Raw genomic sequence first — 21,519 nt, forward strand, 5'->3', positions numbered from 1 at the left:
TCAAAGAGCAATACCCTCGTACATATCTTATTCAGGGCTATCTGTGACACTGTCGACTTCATAGCGTACGAAGCTAGACCTTCTTCGCTGCAAGTGACCGGAACGCTCCGCCGCTGATCTAGATCTGTTTCGATATATATTTCTGTGTATCGTGAGACCACACGTGTGGGCTAATTCGATCTAGATATGGCCGACGGGATCCCCCCGCGCCTTGTCTCAATTGCCCCCGCGCCGGGTCCAAATGTCGAAATGCAGAATAATTTTGCTACAGGAGTGACGGTCAAGCGCTTCAACTGTGTATCTTGCGTGCGAAGAAAGATCAAGTGCGACAGGACTGCGCCAACATGCTCGAGATGCAGCAAATCAGAGCTCGTCTGCGTCTACCAGGCTTCTCAGCCGCGACCAAAAAGGAAACGAAGCCGGTCCGAGGATGTTTATGTCCGTCTAGCTCGGTATGAGCGAATTCTGCAGGAGCATAATCTCCTTCCCGTCCAGGAGCCATACAGGGAGGGCGAAACATCGAGGGCTACCACACAGTCTGGCCAACTTCTTTCCGCCAACGGCAAGACACGTTATCTCGATAGCGTTCTCCTGCATGCTGGAGAAGGAGACCTGTGTGAGCTGTCGGACTCGGAGCCTGACGACCATCAAGATGACCTAGGAGCCAATGACAGCACCTTGAATGGGCAAGCAGCGGCAACTGTAGTTCTAGGTGCTATCGCCGGACGCCAACAGAGCCTTATCAGCCAACATCCCAGTTATGAGGACGCCATCAAGCTCTGGATTGCTTACGTGCAGAATGTCGAGCCTCTATGCAAGGTTCTTCATGTCCCAACGGTTGCGAACATGGTGGACATTGTTTCAAAGCAGCCGGCTCTGGCCTCGAGAGATGATGAATGTTTGCTTTTCGTCATCTATTATTTCGCCGTCTACTCCATGTCAGAATCTCAGTGTCTTCAAGAGTTTGGCGAATCTAGAGCACGTTTAATGCCAAGATATCGGGCCGCTTTCTACCAGGCACTTGTCAATGCATCATGGTTGAGAACGACGTCAATGTCGGTCCTGCAAGCGTACACACTATTCCTCATCGCAATGCGCACTCAATTAGATGCCAATACGTTCTGGATCTTGACAGGCATGGCAGTTCGCCTAGCAATGCGGATGGGGCTTCATCGCGACGGTGAATACCTTGGCTTGCCACCGTTTGAGGTCCAGATGCGCCGGCGCCTCTTTTGGCAGTTGCTTCCACTTGACGGCTATGCTGGTCAAGTATCCGGCACTGGAATCTCAATTGCGCCCAATAGCTGGGATACAAAGCAACCGCTGAACATCAACGATGACCAGATCTTTCCTTGCATGACACAGCAGCCTCAAGAGCTCAAAGGTCCTTCCGAAATGATTTTTTGCTTGTCTCGTATCAAGCTTTCCAACTTCTATACCCGCACCGGGGTCAAAATGAAAGAGATTGGAGCTACATTGGAACTCAAGGATGCAGGTGAGATTGAGAGGCTTATTAACGAGGTTGAAGACTCCATTGAGAGATGGTTCCTACGATACTGCGATATAGTGAATCCCTTGCACATGCTGACCACTGGAATTGTACGATCTGCGACCAATGCTGTCCGATTACGAGCCAGAATGCCACTGCTCAAGCAGTCAACCACGACCGACACGCAAAGACGCGACATCTGCTCTCTAGCCGAGAAAATAATTGATACGAACAATACGATATACGGAAACCCAGCTATACGGGGGTTCCTATGGCAAACGCAAGCTTTCTTCTTGTGGGATTCTCTACTCTGTCTCCTGCGTAGTCTTTCACTTGTCGGATTCTACTCTCAATCGAAAGTAGATGACATATGGGACAAGGTTGCAAAAGTCTACTCGAATCATGAAGACTTTTTTACAAACAGAAAGACCCTACACATTACCGTCGGCAAGGAAACCATTAAAGCCTGGGATGCAAATCCCCAGAGCATTTTATTCCCAGAGCCGTCTTTCATATCTAAGCTGCGCGGAGAGCTCGATACGAAGGTCCGCAGGCAGCAAGAGCACGTCAGCGGAATGGGAACAGATAATCCTACGCACGGTTTCGAATTCGACGAGCTTTTCGGCGGTGTTGATGGGACCGGCTCGAATTTCGGCAGCGCTTTTGACATTGATTTTTACGACTGGGCTTTCTGAACCAGATAAGCCGGGAGCCAGTTCGTTCTGGGCCTTTAATAGGCACTTTCTGCTTAGCACGTAGTTGGCTGGCCTATCGATGCACCATCATGGCAGACACAAGTCTCGTTGCACCACTTGATGCATTTTACGGCTCGCTGCATTGATGATAACGCGACGGCCCGTCATATCAAATGGCCACATGCGCGGATTTTTGCATGCTAAAGACGTCACAAAAGATAGGGACGACCGTGTCCCGATTGTCTGCCCATGTACTACAGGCCGGGTCCGTCAGTTAGGGTAATCCGGCCCCGAGTTCGGCCCCGTCGCCCGCTGATTGGCTGGTCGAAGAAGTATACCACCTGAGCATATAAACCATGAAAACCCAACAACTAAGCCCACAATTGTGCATGAGTCTATCGAGCGATTTATACGATGAGTGGCAGGGGGTTCAGATTACCGGTTCGGGGGATGTCGCCATGTCGTGTCGAGGAAGATCCTGAAGCCACCAAAGCGGCATCTATCAACGCGGATTACCATACGAAAGACCCAGATCTCGTCACTTGGAGTGGCCCGGATGACCTAGAGGATCCCAAGAATTGGCCTAATAACTTGAAATGGCAGAACACGTGCACAGTCTCGCTCTTCGTCTTCATCTCGCCCGTCTCGTCATCTATGATCGCACCTGCTATGCAGAAGCTTGGAAGTGACCTGGGGATGCACACCGACATCGAAATATACCTTTCCATGGCCATATTTATTCTCGCCTACACCATTGGTCCGATGTTCTTTGGTCCTGCGTCGGAGCTCTATGGTCGTGTGCGTTTGCTTCAGGTCAGCAACGTGTGGTACTTGGCATGGAATCTGGGCTGTGGGTTTGCCAAAACCAAGGCGCAGTTGTTTGCGTTTCGCTTCCTTGCGGGTATTGGTGGTAGTGCTCCTCTGGCAATCGGAGGAGGTGCTATTGGGTATGATGAACCTCGATCCCGAGATATTCTGTTTGCTAATATGCTTTCTAGAGATATGTGGAGCGCCGAAGAGCGAGGCAAGGCCATGGGCGTCTACACTCTTGGACCGCTTTTTGGACCTGCCATTGGGCCTATCGCTGGAGGCTTTATTGCGCAGTACTCGACCTGGCGCTGGGTCTTCTGGTCCACTTCTGGCGCCGCTATCGTGGTTCAGCTAGCTGGGTTGATCTGGCTGCGCGAATGCCACCCGGCTACCCTTTTACGAAAGCGTCGAGACCGTCTCATTAAGGAAACGCGTAATAATGATCTTCACGTCGAAGAGAAGGCTGAAGCACTCATCTACAAGCTCCTTCATGCCTTCGAGCGACCGGTTCTCCTATTCATAACTCAGCCTATCGTCACCTGCATGGCTCTTTACATGGCCTACCTGTTTGGAGTAACATACCTCATGCTCGCGACCTTCCCGGACATCTGGACAGAGGTCTACAACGAGCCTCTCGGCATCAGCAGTCTCAACTACACTTCTATCGCACTCGGCTCCATCGCCGGCCTTTTCCTGAATCTCAAAGTGGTCGACAGCGTCTACATAACGCTCAAAACGCGGAACAACAACATCGGCAAGCCCGAGTTCCGCATGCCTGCACTCTTAGTTGGCTCCATGATCAGCACAATCGGCCTCTTCTGGTACGGCTGGAGCATCGGCACCACGCACTGGATCATGCCTAATATCGGCGCTGCCATATTCGCCGCCGGCACCATCTCCTGTCTGCAAGGCATGCAAACATACATTGTGGACAGCTACCAGACCTACGCTGCTAGTGCCATGGCGGCCTGTGCGATCCTACGCAGTCTCGCAGGCTTCGGGTTCCCGCTCTTCGCGCCTTATATGTATAACACCTTGGGATATGGATGGGGGACTAGCGTGCTGGCTTTTGTTACGATGGCGATCGGGTGGACAGCGCCGTTTGGATTTTGGCGGTTTGGGCCAACACTTCGGGCTGCTTCAAGGTATGTTGCTGGGTAGCTGAGATCTTGCGACTACGACTGGGGCCGAAATGTGGCGGTTGAAATAGCATAGGTTACTACGCTTTGTGGGAAGGGATGGCGAAAATTGTGGCTTGATGGTTGCATCTGTAAGATATGGATGACTCCTCTCGATACACAAAAGTGCCCACGCCAATTTCGATAGCATGTACTCAAATGGGCACCATTACCCTTTTTCGTAATAGTCAAACCGTCAATGATTTGCGTTTAGTCTAACATATCGATCTCCCAGGTATACTTCCTGAGCACCAGGGAGCCTAACTATAAGGAATAGCCCATTTTGACTTCGAATATAGATGGCAGAAAATCAGCTGATAGCTACAGACCATTGAAAGTGATCTTCCAAAGATCTTAAAACGTTTCTGCCTGATCAACATCCAATTTCCGACGATTTTTCAGTTTGTTGGTCGCCACACGCAATGCGGAGACGCACCGCCACAGCCCGTCTGGCAGCTTGGCATCACATTCACCTCCGACTTTCTTCCCAAATTCCCCATCGAATCGAGACCACGCCCACAGCCATGGACCCTCAGCCGGTCCACGAATACCAGCTCATGGAGCGCCCCGACGTGGGACAGATAGACTCCGACGGTTCCGGCTCCTCTGACGACCTTATAAACCCCCCGTACGTCGTCCGACCAGGCCCCATCATCGGCGAACCCGGCCCCTACGATACCCAAATGGCTTCGAACCCCATCAACTCCTCTTCCCCCCAGGCTCATCCCGCACTTAGTTCCTGGGCCGCTGCAACCCCGACGCGGCCGCGCGGCACCAGCGTCGGCACACCTGCCTTCGAGAAAATGTCTTCGCCCGTCATTGACGGCACGCCGCTTGTTGAGCGCGAACTACGCATGGGGCAGCGCCCTTCGCACCCTGCGCGCACGCCCTCGAATACATATGCCCCGCAGCGACGGCCCCCGCCGTACATCAGCTTCCAGGATGACCGCCAGCGATCGTCGTCAAATAAACGCACCCCGAGAAGGAATCCCGATGCCCAGTATCGAGCGCAGGAGAAGGCGTATGTTCAGCGTATCCGGGAGGATCCGCAGGGGTGGTATAGCCGGTTTGAGGACAATGGGATAGGGATAACGGGTGATACGTCTGATCTTGAGGACCCGTCGCCCTCGTCAGAGATGCCGTTTGAGGATGACGCCTATGATCCTGATATTCAGCTTTTCATCGCTGATGACAACCAGCCTTCGGCGGAGGAGCTTAAGAACCCCAAGAATCAGGAACGGCTCGAGTGGCATTCTATGTTGGCTTCGGTGTTGAAAGGTGATGTCGTCAAGCAGGAGAAGCAGCGTCTGCTTGGCTCTGCGGAGCCGAACAGATCGGCTGCTCAGAACCACGCAATTTGGCTTGGAGTGCGGGCTAGGATGTGTGGGCGGAGTGTGGCTCTACAACGCAAGCTTATTGAAGACCAAAGAAGTTCCCTCGGCGCGACCATTGAAGACATTATCAAGTTTGAGATCAAAGGTGAAACGGAGATTGGAAAAACACCGATCAAGCAGGTGGAAGACATTGTCGACCAGATCGCGAAGTGCGAGGCACTATACTCCACTCATAAAGAGCTTGAGAATGCGCATCCTCGCGTGGCTTCGGAAGAGTACTGCTCTAGCCGTGATGCTGTGTTCGCCTGGCACAACACCACCATCTTGATCAATACCGAGCTCGCCATTCTACAGAAGTGGGTCGGTAATGCCGAGCTTGACTTCAGCAAAGCTGGGTTCAAACCTACTAACAGCGACCTCTCTGATGATACATCCTTCCTTGACCGTATTATGAAGGAAGAAGGTCTGAAGACACTTCAGGGTGAGCACAACATGCTCAATGGCATTGGTGCCGTCATCCAGAAGGCGAAGAATACTCTAATCGAGAACGCCACCTCCTTTGCCAAACGTCATCTACCCCCGTATATTGAGGAACTCCTCATCCTCATCAATTTCCCTTCGCGCTTGATCCAGGAGATTATCCGTGTTCGACTTTCCTACGCCAGGAACATGAAGGATCCGGCACAGCAGTCGCCTATTCTGGTGGACCAGATGATTACGCAGTTCCAGATCTTGATGAGAGCTGCCGTTGACATCAAGCAACGGTATCTCGATATCGCTCGACCAGAGCCGGGCTGGGATCTCCCTCCCTGCATTGACGAAGGCTTCGATACTGTGGTACTCGACGCCTTGAGATATTACTTCCGCTTGCTCAATTGGAAGCTGCAAGCAAACAAAAACACGTTCAAGGAGGCGGAAATCCTGGAGCAGGAATGGGATTTCTGTAACGAGATCGGCCGTCAGCTTGAGAGTGGAGACATTGAAGTCGCCGAACAGTTCAGGTATGGTTTCTTCGATCATCATATTGCTGACATCTGACTGACCTTTATATAGCGTCTTGACTGCCCGGGCTATCCACCGATTGCTGATTCACTTTGAACGTGAACTTCATGTCCAGGAAGATGAGGATCCTGCCGAGCTTGACAAGCGATTTAAGGGCGTTTTGGATTCAACTAGAATTCGGCAACGGAAGCTTTACCGATTCTCTCGGTTTTTGCGCCAGTTGTTCGAGAATGCATCTGAGTATAACCTTCCGGCGGATATTTCATGGGACTTTTTCGAAGCCCTATTCGTGTCTGATCACTTTTTGATCAAGTGCAGCACATCCTCGAGCCAAAAGGGTGTCTACTACTTCGCGCATCACGCGCTATGGGATCGCCCAGAGGAAATCGCGGCCATTCTGGGAACCTCGTTCCGTGAGGAGGAAGTAGGGAAAGACCTTACCCACGTGCCATATGTGTTGGCTGTTCGTCCCGAGAAACCGTTGTCCTGGGCAGGCAAAGAGATGCAGGTTGAGCTGGTTGAGCAGCCAACTGACTTACGGCTCGGAAAACTTCGTCTTATCATTGAGGGGTCACAGCAGCGCCTCATCAACGCCAGAGCTGAATTTAATCAATTGACTGGCATTCAACTCGACATGGCTATCGAACAGCGTGCGAACCTTAGTCGTGTTAACGCGGAACTCAATAGGATCAAGAAGATCTCGTTCAAGCTCTCCATGACTATCATGGACAGTGTCGCGATCCTTCGAAGGCAATTGAAGGAGAAAGGCGTGGAAAACACTGAACTCATTCAAGCGTGTTATGCCTTCGCTACCGAGTTTGGTAAGCGTTCATCCAATGTTGATCCTAACCGACGTGCCATGAACAGTGCAAGGTTGGCCGAGTTAGCTCTTGATTGGGTTTCGTTCATCTGTGATGACTGTGATGCTGCTGATCGGAAGACATTCAAGTGGGCCGTGAATGCACTTGAGTTCGCGATGGCCATAACGTCCAGCAGACACCTTCTGTCAATGGATGACGCACATTTTGCTCGACTGCGGCAGAAGGTTGCAGGGTGTATGTCGCTTCTCATATCTCACTTCGATATTATGGGCGCTCGGTCATCGCGCGCAGCCCAGGCTGAGAAGCAGCGTACGGATGAGAGCGCACGCTCATGGAGAACCGGCGCCGGTCGAATCTTGGCTGACGAGGAAGCCATAAGACTCGTTCGTGAACAGCGTATCATGAGCTTGAACAATATTGAGGAGAGTAGAGTGGAAACAGACGCTAAACGTCAAGCTCTAGGAAGGGTTCTTGAGGGAACTAACGAGGCTGATAAGTCGCTTGCGGTGCTGTCTTCGTCCGCCACAAACGTCACCCTGCGTTGGCAGCAGGGTCAATACATTGGAGGTGGTACTTTCGGTTCCGTCTATGCTGCCATTAACTTGGACAGCAACTACCTCATGGCGGTCAAGGAGATTCGTCTGCAGGATCCTCAGCTTATACCTAAGATCTCGCAGCAGATCCGTGACGAGATGGGTGTTTTGGAAGTTCTGGATCATCCCAACATTGTTTCATACCATGGTATTGAAGTCCATCGCGACAAAGTCTACATCTTCATGGAATACTGCTCCGGTGGATCCCTCGCCAGTCTACTTGAACACGGCCGCGTTGAAGACGAGACAGTCATTATGGTGTATGCCCTTCAACTCCTGGAAGGTTTAGCATACCTCCACTCATCTGGAATCGTGCACCGAGACATCAAGCCCGAGAACATCCTTCTCGACCACAACGGAATCATCAAGTACGTCGATTTCGGAGCGGCAAAGATCATCGCCCGCCACGGCAAGACGCTCTTACCCATGGACGCTCTCGGCAATGGCGGCTACAAAGACGGCGGCATGAACGCCAAAGAAGCGCAGCTTGCGGCCAACAACCGCGGCAAGAACCAGAAGACCATGACCGGAACGCCTATGTACATGTCCCCCGAAGTCATCCGCGGCGACACCAGCAAGCTAGTCCACCGCCAGGGCGCCGTCGACATCTGGTCTCTCGGCTGTGTTATTCTGGAAATGGCTACGGGCCGTCGCCCCTGGTCTAGCCTGGACAATGAGTGGGCTATCATGTACAATATTGCGCAAGGAAACCAGCCAGCTCTACCGTCCCGCGACCAACTCAGTGATCTGGGTATCGACTTTCTTCGCCGGTGCTTTGAGTGCGACCCTATGAGGCGGCCCACCGCGGCGGAGCTCCTGCAGCATGAGTGGATTGTCTCAATCCGCCAGCAGGTTGTCATTGATGCGCCTACCCCAAGCAGCGAGCATAGCGGCAGCTTCAGCAGCTCGAATTCGGGTAGTCGGCAGGGTTCGACGTTCGCATAGACTGTTGCCCTGCTACACGCCCTTTCTCGATTTTGTCACAATGCCTCAGCCTGAGCCTGCTCCTTCGTACGCCATCCATTATCCGCCAGATACCCGTGTTAGCCATCTCGTCACGCCTCACGTCTCATCTTCTCCATCCTTCCTACGACCATGACCCTGTTCCTCGCATTTGATACCCCGTCTCTCCAGCTTCAGCTTCAGCTTCCAATTCCGCCATCCGTGTCAGCTATTCCCGTTTCGCTATATGTATTTTATTCGCACAAGCACTGTCTTACATTCTCTTATATTTCCTTTTTTTGTCTCCTTGGTCTTTGGATCCCATTCTGTCCTTAGCAAAGATTACCGCCCATTTTTTTTTATTTCCAATATATCTACTCTCCATTATACTTACTATGCTTCTCCCTTAATCTAATATGTTTTACTAGCTGTGTATCTGTATCTGGACCATCTATCTTTCTCTTTCAGTATTTCATGCGAGTTGCTTCTCTTTCTACTTGGTCTGCACCAGCCCCCCGGTATTCAACACTGATACTCTATGAAGCAATCTATTCTATCTCTAGTACAGCAGAATATCGCGGAATGCAGCGTAGCAGTTTTTGAGAGATCCAGATCAGAAAGTCAAAAGACGAGTCGCGAAAATCCAGTCTAGTCGAAGAAAAAGGCGCCAGTCTTTCTAGATAAATTCTAATAATTCGGACTTTATGCTCACCTGATGCCATCCATAAATCCAGAGGTATATACTGAGGTCGGTTGACGTCCAGGCTAGGGCCCAGGCCGATATCGCAGTTTAAGTGTTGACGTTAGTTGTCATTTTGACACAAAGAAATCCAGGTCTCCAGGTCCGGGAATCGGGGTCATGTGGCGAAAACGTCGGGAAGATCAGGACCAGACTAAGATTACTTTGTATGTACGGATGGAAATCAGGGAAGTGATGTATGTATGGAGGATATGTGCAATGCTATATCCGAAACGAAACGGATACGCAGCAAGCAATAAAAACGATAATTTTATGACGGAGCACGCACAACATAGAAGCGTAAGACGTAACGTGAGTAACAAGACTTGTTGAATCCGGATAGCCTGCAACCGGAAAAGTTGGTAGATCGTAATCGTCGAACACCAAGGCTGATTCATAGCTCGAAGGGAAAGCATAACAATAGAGCGGAGACAGAACATGCGTGCATAACAGACCTTGCGGAGATTCGACCGAATGAAGTGACAAACACCAGATCAGACGAGCTGATTAAAAATAGAACACCCTATTGAGTCAAGTGAATAGTGAAGAGAGTAATGATGAGAGAAAGGACCGGAGGCCGTGGAATGGAAAATCAACACATGTAGACCTTGACAGCCAATGAAACGCCAATTTGAAGAGAGATCGTCATGAAGCATAAATGGTCGAGACGTTACGGGAGAGCTGTCTTATAAAGTGGTAGAGATACGCACGTAGTTCCAACTGCCGAACCTATGTGACGAAAGATCGGTGACGGCTGAGATGTGCGGAACGGCTTTATATAATGGCAGCAACGCGGAGAGCGGCTGGAGAGCCCAGTTATTACCGATCATTGTCTCCCTGGATTATATAAAGACCGGTTTGACCGAAAGCGAATCAACGAAATTCAATTGCAGGTGCGCACCCGTGGTTTTCAACATGTTTGAGGTCCAGCTGCTGGTACCTAGAAACGCTAATTAGTGTCTGCAGACAATGCTAGCATCGTAAAACTTACCTCTCGCTCTTCGAGTGAAAGTAGATACCGGAAACAGTACCCTCCACTTGATTAAAGCAAATATAGTAGAAGCCCTCAAAGCTAGCACCAGAGATTGTCCGTACGCGATGGTCCGGAACGAGGAAATGTTCCTTCCAGCGCATGAAGATATGGTCGCGCTCAGCATAATCCCAATACGTAAAATCAGGCCTTTTGGCTTGTTTGGCTAACGGGCGCCAGGCAGGGAACCTGGCCCAGTGATGCATGTCGGTCTTCTCTGAGGCACCCCATGATTCGTTTCTAGTCTTGAAAGTATGCTTCGTTCCGATGATTTCCCCTTCAAAGAACGTTGTCAATGTAGGGTGATCTTCGGTTAAGCCTGCAAGGATGCAATGTTAAGCGCGAGTTCATTGGGTATATAGACAGGCTTCTACGAACCTTGAATGCGGAGATACCCGCAAAGGTATGACTCGGCCATGTCCACGTGCTTGATTTCCACATCGACATTGTAAACCTGCCGGTCCGACTGTTGTGTACCGGTGAACTTGCTACCCGGTCGCAGAAAGGATGAAGTATAATTTGGGAGAAGCTGGTGATGTTAGCTAAAGGCACATCGGCTTCCACTTGAGTTGAGAGGCACGTACACGTATATTAGAAAATTCGTAGCTCAATAAAGATGCGTTTGAAGGTGACGAGGTCACCGCTGAGGCAGGGTTGGGAGAGCGTCTGGACGGGCTCATCCCACCCATGGCGGGCTCATCATCCGACCTAGACATATTGCTCGGAGAGGCACTAGTATCCATCTCCACCTTCAGCGGTTCCGAGTCCGCACCGGCGATCGCATCGTCCGTCCGCATCAGGGCGGGCTGGAGCGAAGTGACACCGGAGGAAAGAGCATTGTCGGGAGTCGAGCCACGTTCGGTCACAGAGTCGGACTCCAGCTCCTCTCGCCAGGACGGCAGGCGCTCCGGTTCAGGAGGGCAGGTCGTGCGAGTGGAGATATCCTGGATGACCGACGAGGCATTCAAGCTAGGCGTGCTGTCACTCGGAGTCGGCATTGAGACGAGTTAACGAGGGGATGACATCGGATCGAACTGACTGCAAGGTAGGTGGCGAACGAGGGCAGGCGAGTGAACAGCCAGACAATGCATACAATGAGCACAAAGACAGAGTGAAGGAGGTTGTTCCAGGATGACAAGAAGGAGAGTGAGGGGTTTCGGATCTGCAAGAAAGCGAAGACGAGGAGTTTAGGCGCAGAATAAGAGCAGTAGTAGAAGACGGGATTGAGGGACTGATCATGGAGTGACAGAGCAGTGAGCGCAGGCCTCCCTCCGCCCAAAAGGGATAGGCGGGTCATTGCCGCGGTGGCCGCTGGGTCATGCGAGCTGCGGGGGCGGCAATTCAGGCAATCAGGCATCCAGGCACACAGGCATCTCCCATTCTTTGTACTACATTATCATTATATGAAGTCTATCATGATGGTTCATTTTCATTGGCTACCAAGCGGGTATTTTACTGCCTTGTCCCACGATTCTGTGTGTATAACCAGGAAGCGGTGAAGGGGGTTGCCTCTTTATATCGGCTTGATCTATATAGTTGTTAGCCAATGCCTTTCGAGGGCACCTTTGACAATGCTTTTCAACGCCGATGCTTACCTTGAAGTGGAGAGATATCAGAGAGAAGATGAGCGCCTTCAGATCCTGTACAAGGTAGTAAAACACTCGAAGACCTTCCGGGTCTGCTGATTCCGTCACATCCACAAGAGAGCCGATTTTCGCGGTCTGCACTGTATCAGAAGCGAGTTCATAGAGCGGCAAGCCAAACACGCACCTCGAACGAGATATGTTCATTCCCTAGGCGGATTTCCAGTTCTTGTCGTCCGTCCTTGTTCTTCTGCGGCCACTTCGAATCGTCCTCCCTAACCATGTATTAGACGGATTGCGCCCTCGCGTATATGACGGGTATGCGTACTTCAGGATTTCGCTGTTCTTGATTATGCGCTTGACTTCCTGGATCATCGCTGAGCTCACACACACTGTATTACCCGCCGATTAGCAACCGCAACCGCCACTGAAGCGCCGATTCGCAACTCACTCTCTTTGCGGATGAGGGAGTCGTTGCGGTAATTAGAGTTGTTCGCGTATCGAACGGCCGCGCTGCGTCCATCGCCAAGGGTGCGGAAATCGAACTCTGCCGTAGTCAGCAAACGTGTTGAACTGGGGAGAGCCGGGCTAGACTCACCTAGAAACTCATGACCGAACCGCCCAGAGTGACCTGAGCTGCGGCAGCGTCAGCAGCGGAGGAAACCTGGGCTCAAGCACAGATCGGCCTTACTAGTAGCGGAGATAGAACTGCTCATTTTGACCAGACATTTTCAGTTCGTCGTCAGTCGTCACAAGATGTCGCTGTGGAAGGGAGGCTTGCGGCGAGAAATCGAGTCCCGCTCTGGTGGTGGGTCAGACGGGCTTAGTCATCCACACACTCCGGACAGCTTGCGGGCCCGCGCAAATGGCCAGTTTGAATGAACATCATTAAGTCAAGCCTCCAGATTGCAACATTTGCGCTGATGAATGCTAGGTAGGCGAGGGGAGTTGATTGCTTGAAACTATAATCTTCCGCCTGCTGAGTGTTCCTGAGGAGTGCTTTTCGGTACGTGTTCATCTATTGTTTTCCGATTCGGGGCTCCCTCTCCCTAAAGGGCCCCAAACAACACTTGATTCCCCGTACTGACTGGCGGCTCTCAGTCCTCCTCGTCCTCGTCCTCCTTCGATACGGCCGCTCGTTAATCTCTCGTACACCATGGCGTCGTTTCTGGAAAACTCATACAGTTTAGTCCACCTGGACAACACTGCTGATCAGCCCTCCCAGCAGGAGCTGAAGTTGCAGTTGGAAAAGGGCAACGATGAGACCAAGATGGAGACAATGAGGAGGATCATTACGATCATGCTCAATGGAGATCCCATGCCAGGGTTGTTGATGCACATTATTCGCTTCGTCATGCCATCCAAGAGCAAGCCACTCAAGAAACTGTTATACTTCTACTACGAGATCTGTCCGAAGCACGACTCAAGCGGCAAACTGAAGCAGGAGATGATTCTCGTGTGGTAAGGACTGACCTGGCATCTATCTAGTATGATTTGCTTGTCTAATTGATTGGTTTCTCTGCAGCAATGGCATTCGTAACGATCTCCAGCACCCGAACGAATACATCCGAGGCAACACCCTGCGATTCCTTTGCAAGCTCCGAGAGCCCGAACTCATTGAACCTCTCCTTTCTTCTGCACGCTCATGCTTAGACCACCGACACGCATATGTACGAAAGAGCGCCGTATGGGCCATCTCGTCTATTTTCCAACACTCGGAATCTCTCATCCCGGATGCGCCAGAGCTCATCCAAGCATTCCTCGAAACAGAATCCGACGGTACTTGCAAGCGCAATGCATTCGCGGCTCTCATGTCTATCAACCACCAGGCAGCTCTTGAATACCTTGCCTCTACCTTCGACAGCATTCCAAATACGGACGAGTTGCTCCAACTCGCGGAGCTTGAGTTTATCAGAAAGGATGCGGTGCAGAACTCCCAAAACAAGGTTAGTTGCTTGGAGGACTGACGAATATGCTTTGCTGACGGACATAGGCGAGGTATCTGCGTTTGATCTTCGATCTCCTCGACGCGTCCACAAGTACTGTGGTATACGAAGCTGCCACATCCCTTACAGCGCTTACAAGCAACCCGGTCGCCGTCAAAGCCGCAGCTGGAAAACTGATCGAGCTGAGCATCAAAGAGGCCGACAACAACGTTAAGCTTATCGTCCTAGACCGAGTGGACCAATTGCGAATTCGCAATGAGGGTGTTCTTGACGATCTCACGATGGAAATCCTGCGGGTTCTCTCTAGCCCAGACATCGATGTGCGAAGGAAAGCTCTCGGCATTGCCTTGGAGATGGTCTCGAGTAAGAATGTAGAAGAGATTGTGATGCTCTTGAAGAAAGAGCTCTCCAAGACTGTGGACGAGCAATATGAAAAGGTAGGCTTACGGACTGCTTGCCTGATGCTCATACTAACTCCATGCAGAATAGCGAGTACCGGCAACTGCTCATTCAATCGATCCACAACTGCGCTATCAAGTTCTCAGAGATTGCTGCTAGCGTTGTCGACCTCCTGATGGACTTTATCGCCGACTTCAACAACAACTCCGCTGTTGACGTGATCTCATTTGTCAAGGAAGTGGTCGAGAAGTTTCCCAAGCTTCGCGCATCCATTGTAGACCGGTTAGTCTCTACTCTCAGCGAGGTCCGGGCAGGAAAGGTATACCGTGGTGTTTTGTGGGTCGTTGGTGAATATTCGCTTGAAGAGAGAGATATCCGCGAAGCGTGGAAGAAGATTAGGGCAAGTCTCGGAGAAATCCCCATCCTCGCTTCGGAGCAGCGTCTTCTCGAGGAAGTACCCGAAGACACTTTGCCCAAGGAACAGATTAATGGCCACAAGTCGGCACCGAAGGTGTTGGCAGACGGTACCTATGCAACCGAGAGCGCCCTAACCAGCCAGTCTGCGGCTGCTGCTCGTCTGCAGGCAGTCAAGGCAGCGCAGAAGCCTCCTCTGCGTCAGCTCATCCTGGACGGCGACTACTACCTGGCTACTGTTCTTTCTTCGACATTGACCAAGTTGGTAATGCGACATTCCGAGGTCTCTGAAGACTCTGCTCGGACCAATGCCCTGCGCGCTGAAGCTATGCTGATTATGATCTCCATCATCCGCGTGGGTCAGTCGCACTTTGTCGCCGCCCCAATTGACGAGGACTCGGTTGATCGTATTATGACCTGTGTCCGTTCTCTTGCTGAGTTCTCCGAGCGGAAGGAGTTGGAAACGACGTTCCTCGAAGACACGCGCAAGGCATTCCGCGCCATGGTCCAGGTCGAAGACAAGAAGCGGGCCGCGAAAGAAGCTGTGGAGAAGGCTAAGACTGCAGTTCAGATTGACGATGCCATTCCCATCCGTCAGTTCACTAAGAAGTCTGCTCTCGAGGGCGCAGAGGAGATTGAGCTCGACCTAGCCAAGGCCACAGGAGGCGACTCTACGGTGGAAACCGTGTCGTCGAAGCTGAGCCGCGTTGTGCAGCTTACCGGTTTCTCGGATTCCGTGTACGCAGAGGCTTATGTCACAGTTCATCAGTTCGATATTGTCCTAGATGTTCTCTTAGTCAACCAGACCGTGGAGACTCTTCAGAACCTGTCCGTCGAATTCGCCACATTGGGAGACTTGAAGGTCGTAGAACGGCCGACTACTCACAACCTCGGCCCTCGTGACTTCTTGAACGTGCAAGCTACAGTCAAGGTGTCATCAACAGATACAGGTGTCATCTTCGGTAACATTGTGTACGACGGTGCTAGCTCGACAGAAACTCACGTCGTCATTCTCAACGACATCCATGCTGATATCATGGATTACATTCAGCCCGCCCACTGCACCGAAACCCAGTTCCGAACAATGTGGACTGAGTTCGAATGGGAGAACAAGGTCAACATTAACTCCAAGGCCAAGACTCTCCGCGAGTTCCTCAAGCAACTCATGGAGAGCACTAACATGGCGTGCCTTACGCCCGAGGCGTCGCTCACTGGCGACTGCCGGTTCCTTAGTGCTAACCTCTACGCCCGAAGCGTATTTGGTAAGGTTACATTATCATCCTGTGTGTTATCTCTTGCTAATGATTGCCGCTTTTAGGTGAGGATGCTCTGGCGAACTTGAGTATTGAGAAGGAAGGAGACGATGGGCCGGTCACTGGTTTTGTCCGGATACGAAGTCGTTCCCAGGGGCTGGCTCTCAGTCTGGGCTCACTGAAAGGGCTCAAAGCCTCGACGGCATGATTAATAGATTACTGAGTTTTTGTTTCTCCTTTATATCTGAATAGTGATCACACTTATTTCATGATTATATTATGCTTGTCTGTTTTTCTCTGCAAGCCCTTTGACGGATGATTGTTTTGAAGATTTGCTCTTTGCTGTGTGTTGGCGGATGAGAAAATATTCCTTCGATGAAATAATATATTTACAACTTCCACAAGCAGAATTGTAGTAATGGCGGCGGATGCGACGGATCATGTATACTGGCGGATCTCAAAATATCAAAAAAAGACAAATAGACTAGATCCATGGGTATCATTCCCTCTAGAATAGATGAATAGGGCTTTCTTAGTTGCTGGAGGATAAATCCGCCGCTGTAACCGGGAACTTTGTCCTTGGTGGACTTTAGTGCTCACCTCGTCTCAGCTCCTCGGACAACTCCTGCTTTACTTTTCTTTCCTCTCGTCAACTCTAGCTGTATTTCTACTTTCCGATTCTTGCGCTGCTTTGTTTTGTTCTTGGCTCTATTCTTGTTTTCCTATGCCCTCGTCTCTCTTTGAGAACAATGGCTTTCAATAGCTCTCCGTGCACGAATCAATCGGATTCCCACCTCCGCTTACTCGGCCATGATTCGACCTTGATGGTGGGACAATCGGTGTCCCTCACATTAGGGGGCGATTCGCTCCTAATAGTCGGTATGTCATTTGTTCGGCCGTTGCGGCTGTCCGTTGGACTGACCGATGCGCGTTTTAGACGAGCGCGCTATGCGCAACTCGGACCGTACATGCTGTGGAATGGTTCCCAAGCCTAGTACGTGCTATTCTTTTTTTTTTTTTTCTTCTTATGAAGCGCCGTTTGAGAATACGTCGAGCTGACCGTCCATCAGCGAACAAGGTCACCCATTCGATATCCCTCTATAACATCCTTGACACCAGCGTATCGTCGGCTGGCTTGACTATCACCTACGCGGAGCCCTCGGGCAACGACGACGTCTCCGTTACCGCCCTTCAATATCCCATCGCCGCTGAAGAGAAACCAAGAGTCGAAAAATGGACGTCCAGACTCCTAGACCTCGCGTACGGCAGTGCGCAGCGATACAAGCGGCTCAAGATCCTGATCAACCCATTTGGAGGCAAGGGATCGGCGGCTAAAATGTATCGGACATATGCGGAGCCCGTCTTTGCTGCTGCGCACTGCGAGCTTGACGTGCAGGAAACGACTCATGGGGGCCATGCCACGGAAATCGCGGAACAGGTCGATATCAATGCGTATGATGCCATCGTGTGCTGCTCAGGCGACGGTCTACCGTATGAAGTCTTCAACGGTCTTGCGAAGAAGCCGAATGCCGGGGAAGCACTCGCAAAGCTAGCCGTTGCCATGATACCGTGCGGCTCGGGGAATGCGATGGCCTGGAACCTTTGCGGAACGGGGAGCGTTTCCATTGCAGCACTGACCATCGTCAAGGGTGTGCGCATGCCGATGGACTTGATGTCCATCACCCAGGGGACCACTCGCACTCTGTCATTCTTATCACAATCCTTCGGCATCATCGCGGACTCGGATTTGGGCACAGAACACATCCGGTGGATGGGAGCCCATCGCTTCACGTACGGCTTCCTGATGCGTCTCATGTATCGAACAGTATACCCCTGTGAGCTTGCCATAAAGGTGGTGATGGACGACAAAACCGCTGTCAAGAATCACTATAACGCATACGCGAACAATACCCCACCAAAGCGCTCGCGTGAGGACTCCGATATCACCGAAGGCCTTCCCAGGCTCGAGTATGGCACAGTTCTTGACGAACTACCGAAGGATTGGACGGTCGTACCAGGAGAGACAATTGGGAATTTCTTCGCTGGAAACATGGCGATTGTGTCCAAGGACACCAACTTTTTCCCGGCCTCAGTACCAAACGACGGGCTCATGGACATTGTTACCATCGACGGAACTACTCCTCGTACTCGGATTCTCAAGATGATGAGTGAAGTTCCTCAAGGCACATTCTTCGATATGGCCGAGGTCGACATCCGCAAGGCCCTCGCTTTCCGACTCACGCCGCGCGAAAAAGAAGGATACATCAGCGTCGATGGCGAGAAAGTGCCCTTTGAAGCTTTCCAGGTCGAAATTCACAAGGGTCTAGGCACTGTGCTCTCCAAGTCCGGACATCTCTATGAAGCGGCTGGGCCTATGCCTTGAACCTCAAGGCCGGTTGAGTCGAAGTACGCGCGCTGATTTACGCCACCTACCTACCTAATTCCATTTCCCCCTTTGTATAGACACCTACGCGTTGTCGCGGCCGTCTACCCCTCCCCGTGATGATACCCAACTGGACGACTTTTGTGACTAACATAGTATCATAGTCTTTTGCTTGTTTTGACTGTTATTGTATTCTTATGTGATATTGATTTTGGATTGGGTCTGTTTGGGGTTCAGTTTCAAATTGCTAGACCTGGGTTGCGATTGTGTATTGTATATCCGGGGACAAGAGGCACCTAGAGTTATATACCTATGCATCTTTTCGATTTCACTCTACTGGCTTGTAATGTAGTTGATCTTGATACCAAAAAAGCACGGACATTTCCCAAACACAATGCTTTTGATAATGGATATAGATACATATATCGATGCATATAATTAGCTCGTACTGAATCATTCATCGCCAAACCCACCCCACTCCTCTTCACTCTCCTCTTCCTCCTCGCTTTCTTCGACCCTCGGCTTCTCCTTCCACCCCCAAGTAACCAGTCTCTCGTCCGCCAGCGTCTCCGCAGCCCGAACCCTCACCGGCTTATGCGGTGTCTCCGCCCTCAACCTCTCAACCGGCGCCAGCAGAATCTCAGCGGGAACATCACCAGTAGGCTTCCCAGTCTCGGCATTAAACTCCAGAACCTTCTCCAGCTCGTCGATGTAGATATCGAGAAGGTGGTACCGCAGGCCGTCGGGACCGTGAGGCATCGGGATGACCCCATTCTCCTCGTCGGGCTTAGGCTGCGACGGGTCGAAGTTCAATGGGTGCAGGGGTCCCTCGGAGAGGATTTCTAGGTACGATTGCAGGTCTGTCCAGTCGTTGCTCGATGTGGAGGGGGATGCGGAGTCGGGTGTTTCTTCGTCGTCGGAGACGTCTTTCGCCTTCTTGGATTTTGACTTAGAGCGCTTCTTTGACTTGGTGGTTTCTTCGCGCTTGCGCTTCTTGTTGCCGTCCTTTGTGCCGTTTGTAGCCGTCGCGGAGTTGTTGCCAGTGCCCTTTACGAAAACCTGGAATCCAACGCCGAGGTACGAGCGGATTAGGAGCAGGTACTTATCCAGCCGGAGCCGGTCGATGGCGTGAAACTCGCGCCCGATGGTGATCCAAAATGCGCGGAGGAAGCGGTGCACGGTTGCGCGGGGGAGAGAGGGGACGAGCGTGTAGGAGAGGTTGCGGGCGAGGGCTTGTTGTGTGAGGGGGCGGTCGGAGTGGTAGAAGCCTATACAAACAAGGGTCTATTAGCGATTGTTCATAGAGTATGATAGGGACGCCGCGGGAGCGTACAGAAGAACAGGCCCTTCCAGAGCTTGAGGAGGTCGAGTAGCGATAGGTCGGTCTTTGATCGGAGGAAGAGGGAGAGGGATTCGGTGGCATTGTCGCGGATTTTTTTGTCTGCGCTATAAATTAGTAATTGGATCTTTGTTGGTCTACGGTTGGAGAAGTATGTACCGCTTGAGGCGAGCTCCCGTACAAAGGGAGTTTTCGCAAGGTCTGCCATTGTCGTGATAGGCCCTGTCGGTCAATTGCAGCAAACTTGGATTGTGACGGCGGATTGGTGGTGGTGCAGAGTTTCTGGAGTATAATAGCGCCTAAAGCCTAAGGCGTAATTAGGATATAAGCAGGAGAAAACTCAAAATGCAAGTATTGACGAGAGTAATTCAGCGTCGTTAACATGTTCGAAGCAACTTTTTTTTAGGTATGTGTTTGCGCTGTTTGCTTGATGTGGATAAACACTGACCTGAGATCACGTGCTAATGGTTCATCCACGCTGTAGCTGCCCAGGTGAACGACGGGGAAGAGTCCGGAGAATTACATCTCAGCAATCCAGACCAGGGCCAATCGGCTAGCAGATTGCGCCCATGTTACCGGACGGCTTTACAGGTCTGATGGATGCCCAAAAGTTGTTGACTCGGGACAGCAAAGCAGTGAGCCGAAACACGAGATGTCAGCATATACGCGCCACGTTGGTATATCCTGAAGATTCAGCCTCGGGACTACGCATGATAACCGATCCGTGTGAGAAGACCTATCTAGGCCTCTTCGTCGTTGGGTGCGGCTCCAGAGTCATCTCGGGCAGACCAGCATCCGTGACGAGCGTGGCGCATGCTCTTGAGCCTTTAACGCTCGACTCGGAGTAGGTCCGGGCGATGCCGTCGCGTGGCCGGACATGGAGAAATAGTTCCCGGATGGCGATGGGCTCAACGGAGCTGAAGTAATTATTATTACGAAGTATGTGTCTGGTTCAACATTGCCGACATGATGGTTCTCCTGCATGCATAGAGTGGAGGGAACTATCTCCGCTTACTAAGTTGAATTATGCAGTTATGCTCGGAGATCCGTTTTAGGATAATCGGCCTTGTGGGGAAGTTCCTGGCACCGGCCCAATGATGGAGCCTTTAGCGTCACGATGCTGATCGCTGATCTGCTGCTAAATTGAACCCCTCGGGACGGAATAGAATCTCCGGCTGCTGGGGCTCTTGTTGTCGGATCGCCGAGTCGCAACTGACGCAGAGTTGTCTACTCCGTGCCGTAAAGAAGCATGGAGTACGAGTCATCGTTCACCGGCAACTGATCTACTCCGTACGTAGCTGGCAGTTGGTGGGTGGTGGAGTCGGAGACCCAGAATCCTGGGGTCGGGACCGTTGAGGCCGTCTGTCTAGCACTCCATCATCGCTACAGACCATGGCCGTATTTGGGGTCAGGCCTACGGAGTGCTGGGGTCAACTAGCGATAGCTGCTGTCTATGGCATGACTGACAGCTTGTTTACAACGTTCAGCCGTGAGGGTGAGCCTCGTCCCGAGACATCCCAATCCGGGACCGAGGACAAAGGAAACTCTGGCAAGTGCAACCATGAGTCT

At 51.5% G+C, this 21,519-nt stretch overlaps 8 protein-coding genes across 8 annotated transcripts; 5 read left to right on the top strand and 3 right to left on the bottom strand.

Annotated features, from left to right (window-relative positions):
* The first annotated feature begins 17 nt into the window (after positions 1 to 17).
* On the top strand, positions 18 to 2,391 carry BDW74DRAFT_14782 (putative C6 transcription factor). The gene has a single exon (XM_073723597.1). It carries the CDS (start codon positions 187 to 189, stop codon positions 2,182 to 2,184), a length of 1,998 nt encoding a protein of 665 aa, XP_073584693.1. The 5' UTR covers positions 18 to 186; the 3' UTR covers positions 2,185 to 2,391.
* Positions 2,392 to 4,341, top strand: BDW74DRAFT_14783 (MFS transporter). Its single transcript, XM_073723599.1, has 2 exons — positions 2,392 to 3,131; positions 3,183 to 4,341. Exons 1-2 carry the CDS (start codon positions 2,599 to 2,601, stop codon positions 4,153 to 4,155), a joined length of 1,506 nt encoding a protein of 501 aa, XP_073584694.1. The 5' UTR covers positions 2,392 to 2,598; the 3' UTR covers positions 4,156 to 4,341.
* A 685-nt stretch (positions 4,342 to 5,026) lies between these two features.
* On the top strand, positions 5,027 to 8,867 carry sskB (putative MAP kinase kinase kinase SskB; the record flags this gene model as incomplete). Its single annotated transcript, XM_073726713.1, has 2 exons — positions 5,027 to 6,507; positions 6,560 to 8,867. The coding sequence occupies 2 exons, from the start codon at positions 5,027 to 5,029 to the stop codon at positions 8,865 to 8,867; spliced, it is 3,789 nt and encodes a 1,262-aa protein (XP_073584695.1).
* Positions 8,868 to 10,259: 1,392 nt separating this feature from the next.
* BDW74DRAFT_14822 (GID4/VID24 family protein) lies at positions 10,260 to 11,896 on the bottom strand. The gene is made up of 4 exons (XM_073723661.1): positions 11,218 to 11,896; positions 11,012 to 11,162; positions 10,595 to 10,952; positions 10,260 to 10,543 (listed from the first exon to the last, which is right to left on the bottom strand). The coding sequence occupies exons 1-4, from the start codon at positions 11,629 to 11,631 to the stop codon at positions 10,477 to 10,479; spliced, it is 990 nt and encodes a 329-aa protein (XP_073584696.1). The 5' UTR covers positions 11,632 to 11,896; the 3' UTR covers positions 10,260 to 10,476.
* Positions 11,897 to 11,967: 71 nt separating this feature from the next.
* On the bottom strand, positions 11,968 to 13,078 carry BDW74DRAFT_152367 (mago nashi family protein). The gene is made up of 7 exons (XM_073724359.1): positions 12,908 to 13,078; positions 12,815 to 12,852; positions 12,668 to 12,763; positions 12,545 to 12,608; positions 12,404 to 12,491; positions 12,229 to 12,354; positions 11,968 to 12,161 (listed from the first exon to the last, which is right to left on the bottom strand). Exons 1-7 carry the CDS (start codon positions 12,943 to 12,945, stop codon positions 12,147 to 12,149), a joined length of 465 nt encoding a protein of 154 aa, XP_073584697.1. The 5' UTR covers positions 12,946 to 13,078; the 3' UTR covers positions 11,968 to 12,146.
* Positions 13,079 to 13,115: 37 nt separating this feature from the next.
* On the top strand, positions 13,116 to 16,638 carry BDW74DRAFT_152368 (coatomer subunit beta). The gene is made up of 5 exons (XM_073724360.1): positions 13,116 to 13,677; positions 13,742 to 14,162; positions 14,210 to 14,599; positions 14,647 to 16,237; positions 16,294 to 16,638. Exons 1-5 carry the CDS (start codon positions 13,373 to 13,375, stop codon positions 16,434 to 16,436), a joined length of 2,850 nt encoding a protein of 949 aa, XP_073584698.1. The 5' UTR covers positions 13,116 to 13,372; the 3' UTR covers positions 16,437 to 16,638.
* Positions 16,639 to 16,977: 339 nt separating this feature from the next.
* On the top strand, positions 16,978 to 18,611 carry BDW74DRAFT_167602 (putative sphingosine kinase (SphK); the record flags this gene model as incomplete). The annotated part of the gene is made up of 3 exons (XM_073726714.1): positions 16,978 to 17,107; positions 17,166 to 17,222; positions 17,299 to 18,611. 3 exons carry the CDS (start codon positions 16,978 to 16,980, stop codon positions 18,609 to 18,611), a joined length of 1,500 nt encoding a protein of 499 aa, XP_073584699.1.
* A 255-nt stretch (positions 18,612 to 18,866) lies between these two features.
* On the bottom strand, positions 18,867 to 20,359 carry BDW74DRAFT_14892 (ribosomal RNA processing 1 family protein). Its single transcript, XM_073723803.1, has 3 exons — positions 20,110 to 20,359; positions 19,945 to 20,052; positions 18,867 to 19,879 (listed from the first exon to the last, which is right to left on the bottom strand). Exons 1-3 carry the CDS (start codon positions 20,156 to 20,158, stop codon positions 19,065 to 19,067), a joined length of 972 nt encoding a protein of 323 aa, XP_073584700.1. The 5' UTR covers positions 20,159 to 20,359; the 3' UTR covers positions 18,867 to 19,064.
* Between the last annotated feature and the right edge of the window lie 1,160 nt (positions 20,360 to 21,519).

Source organism: Aspergillus multicolor (assembly GCF_047715735.1).
Source record: "Aspergillus multicolor strain CBS 133.54 unplaced genomic scaffold BDW74scaffold_10, whole genome shotgun sequence".
NCBI classification, from domain to species: domain Eukaryota; kingdom Fungi; phylum Ascomycota; class Eurotiomycetes; order Eurotiales; family Aspergillaceae; genus Aspergillus; species Aspergillus multicolor.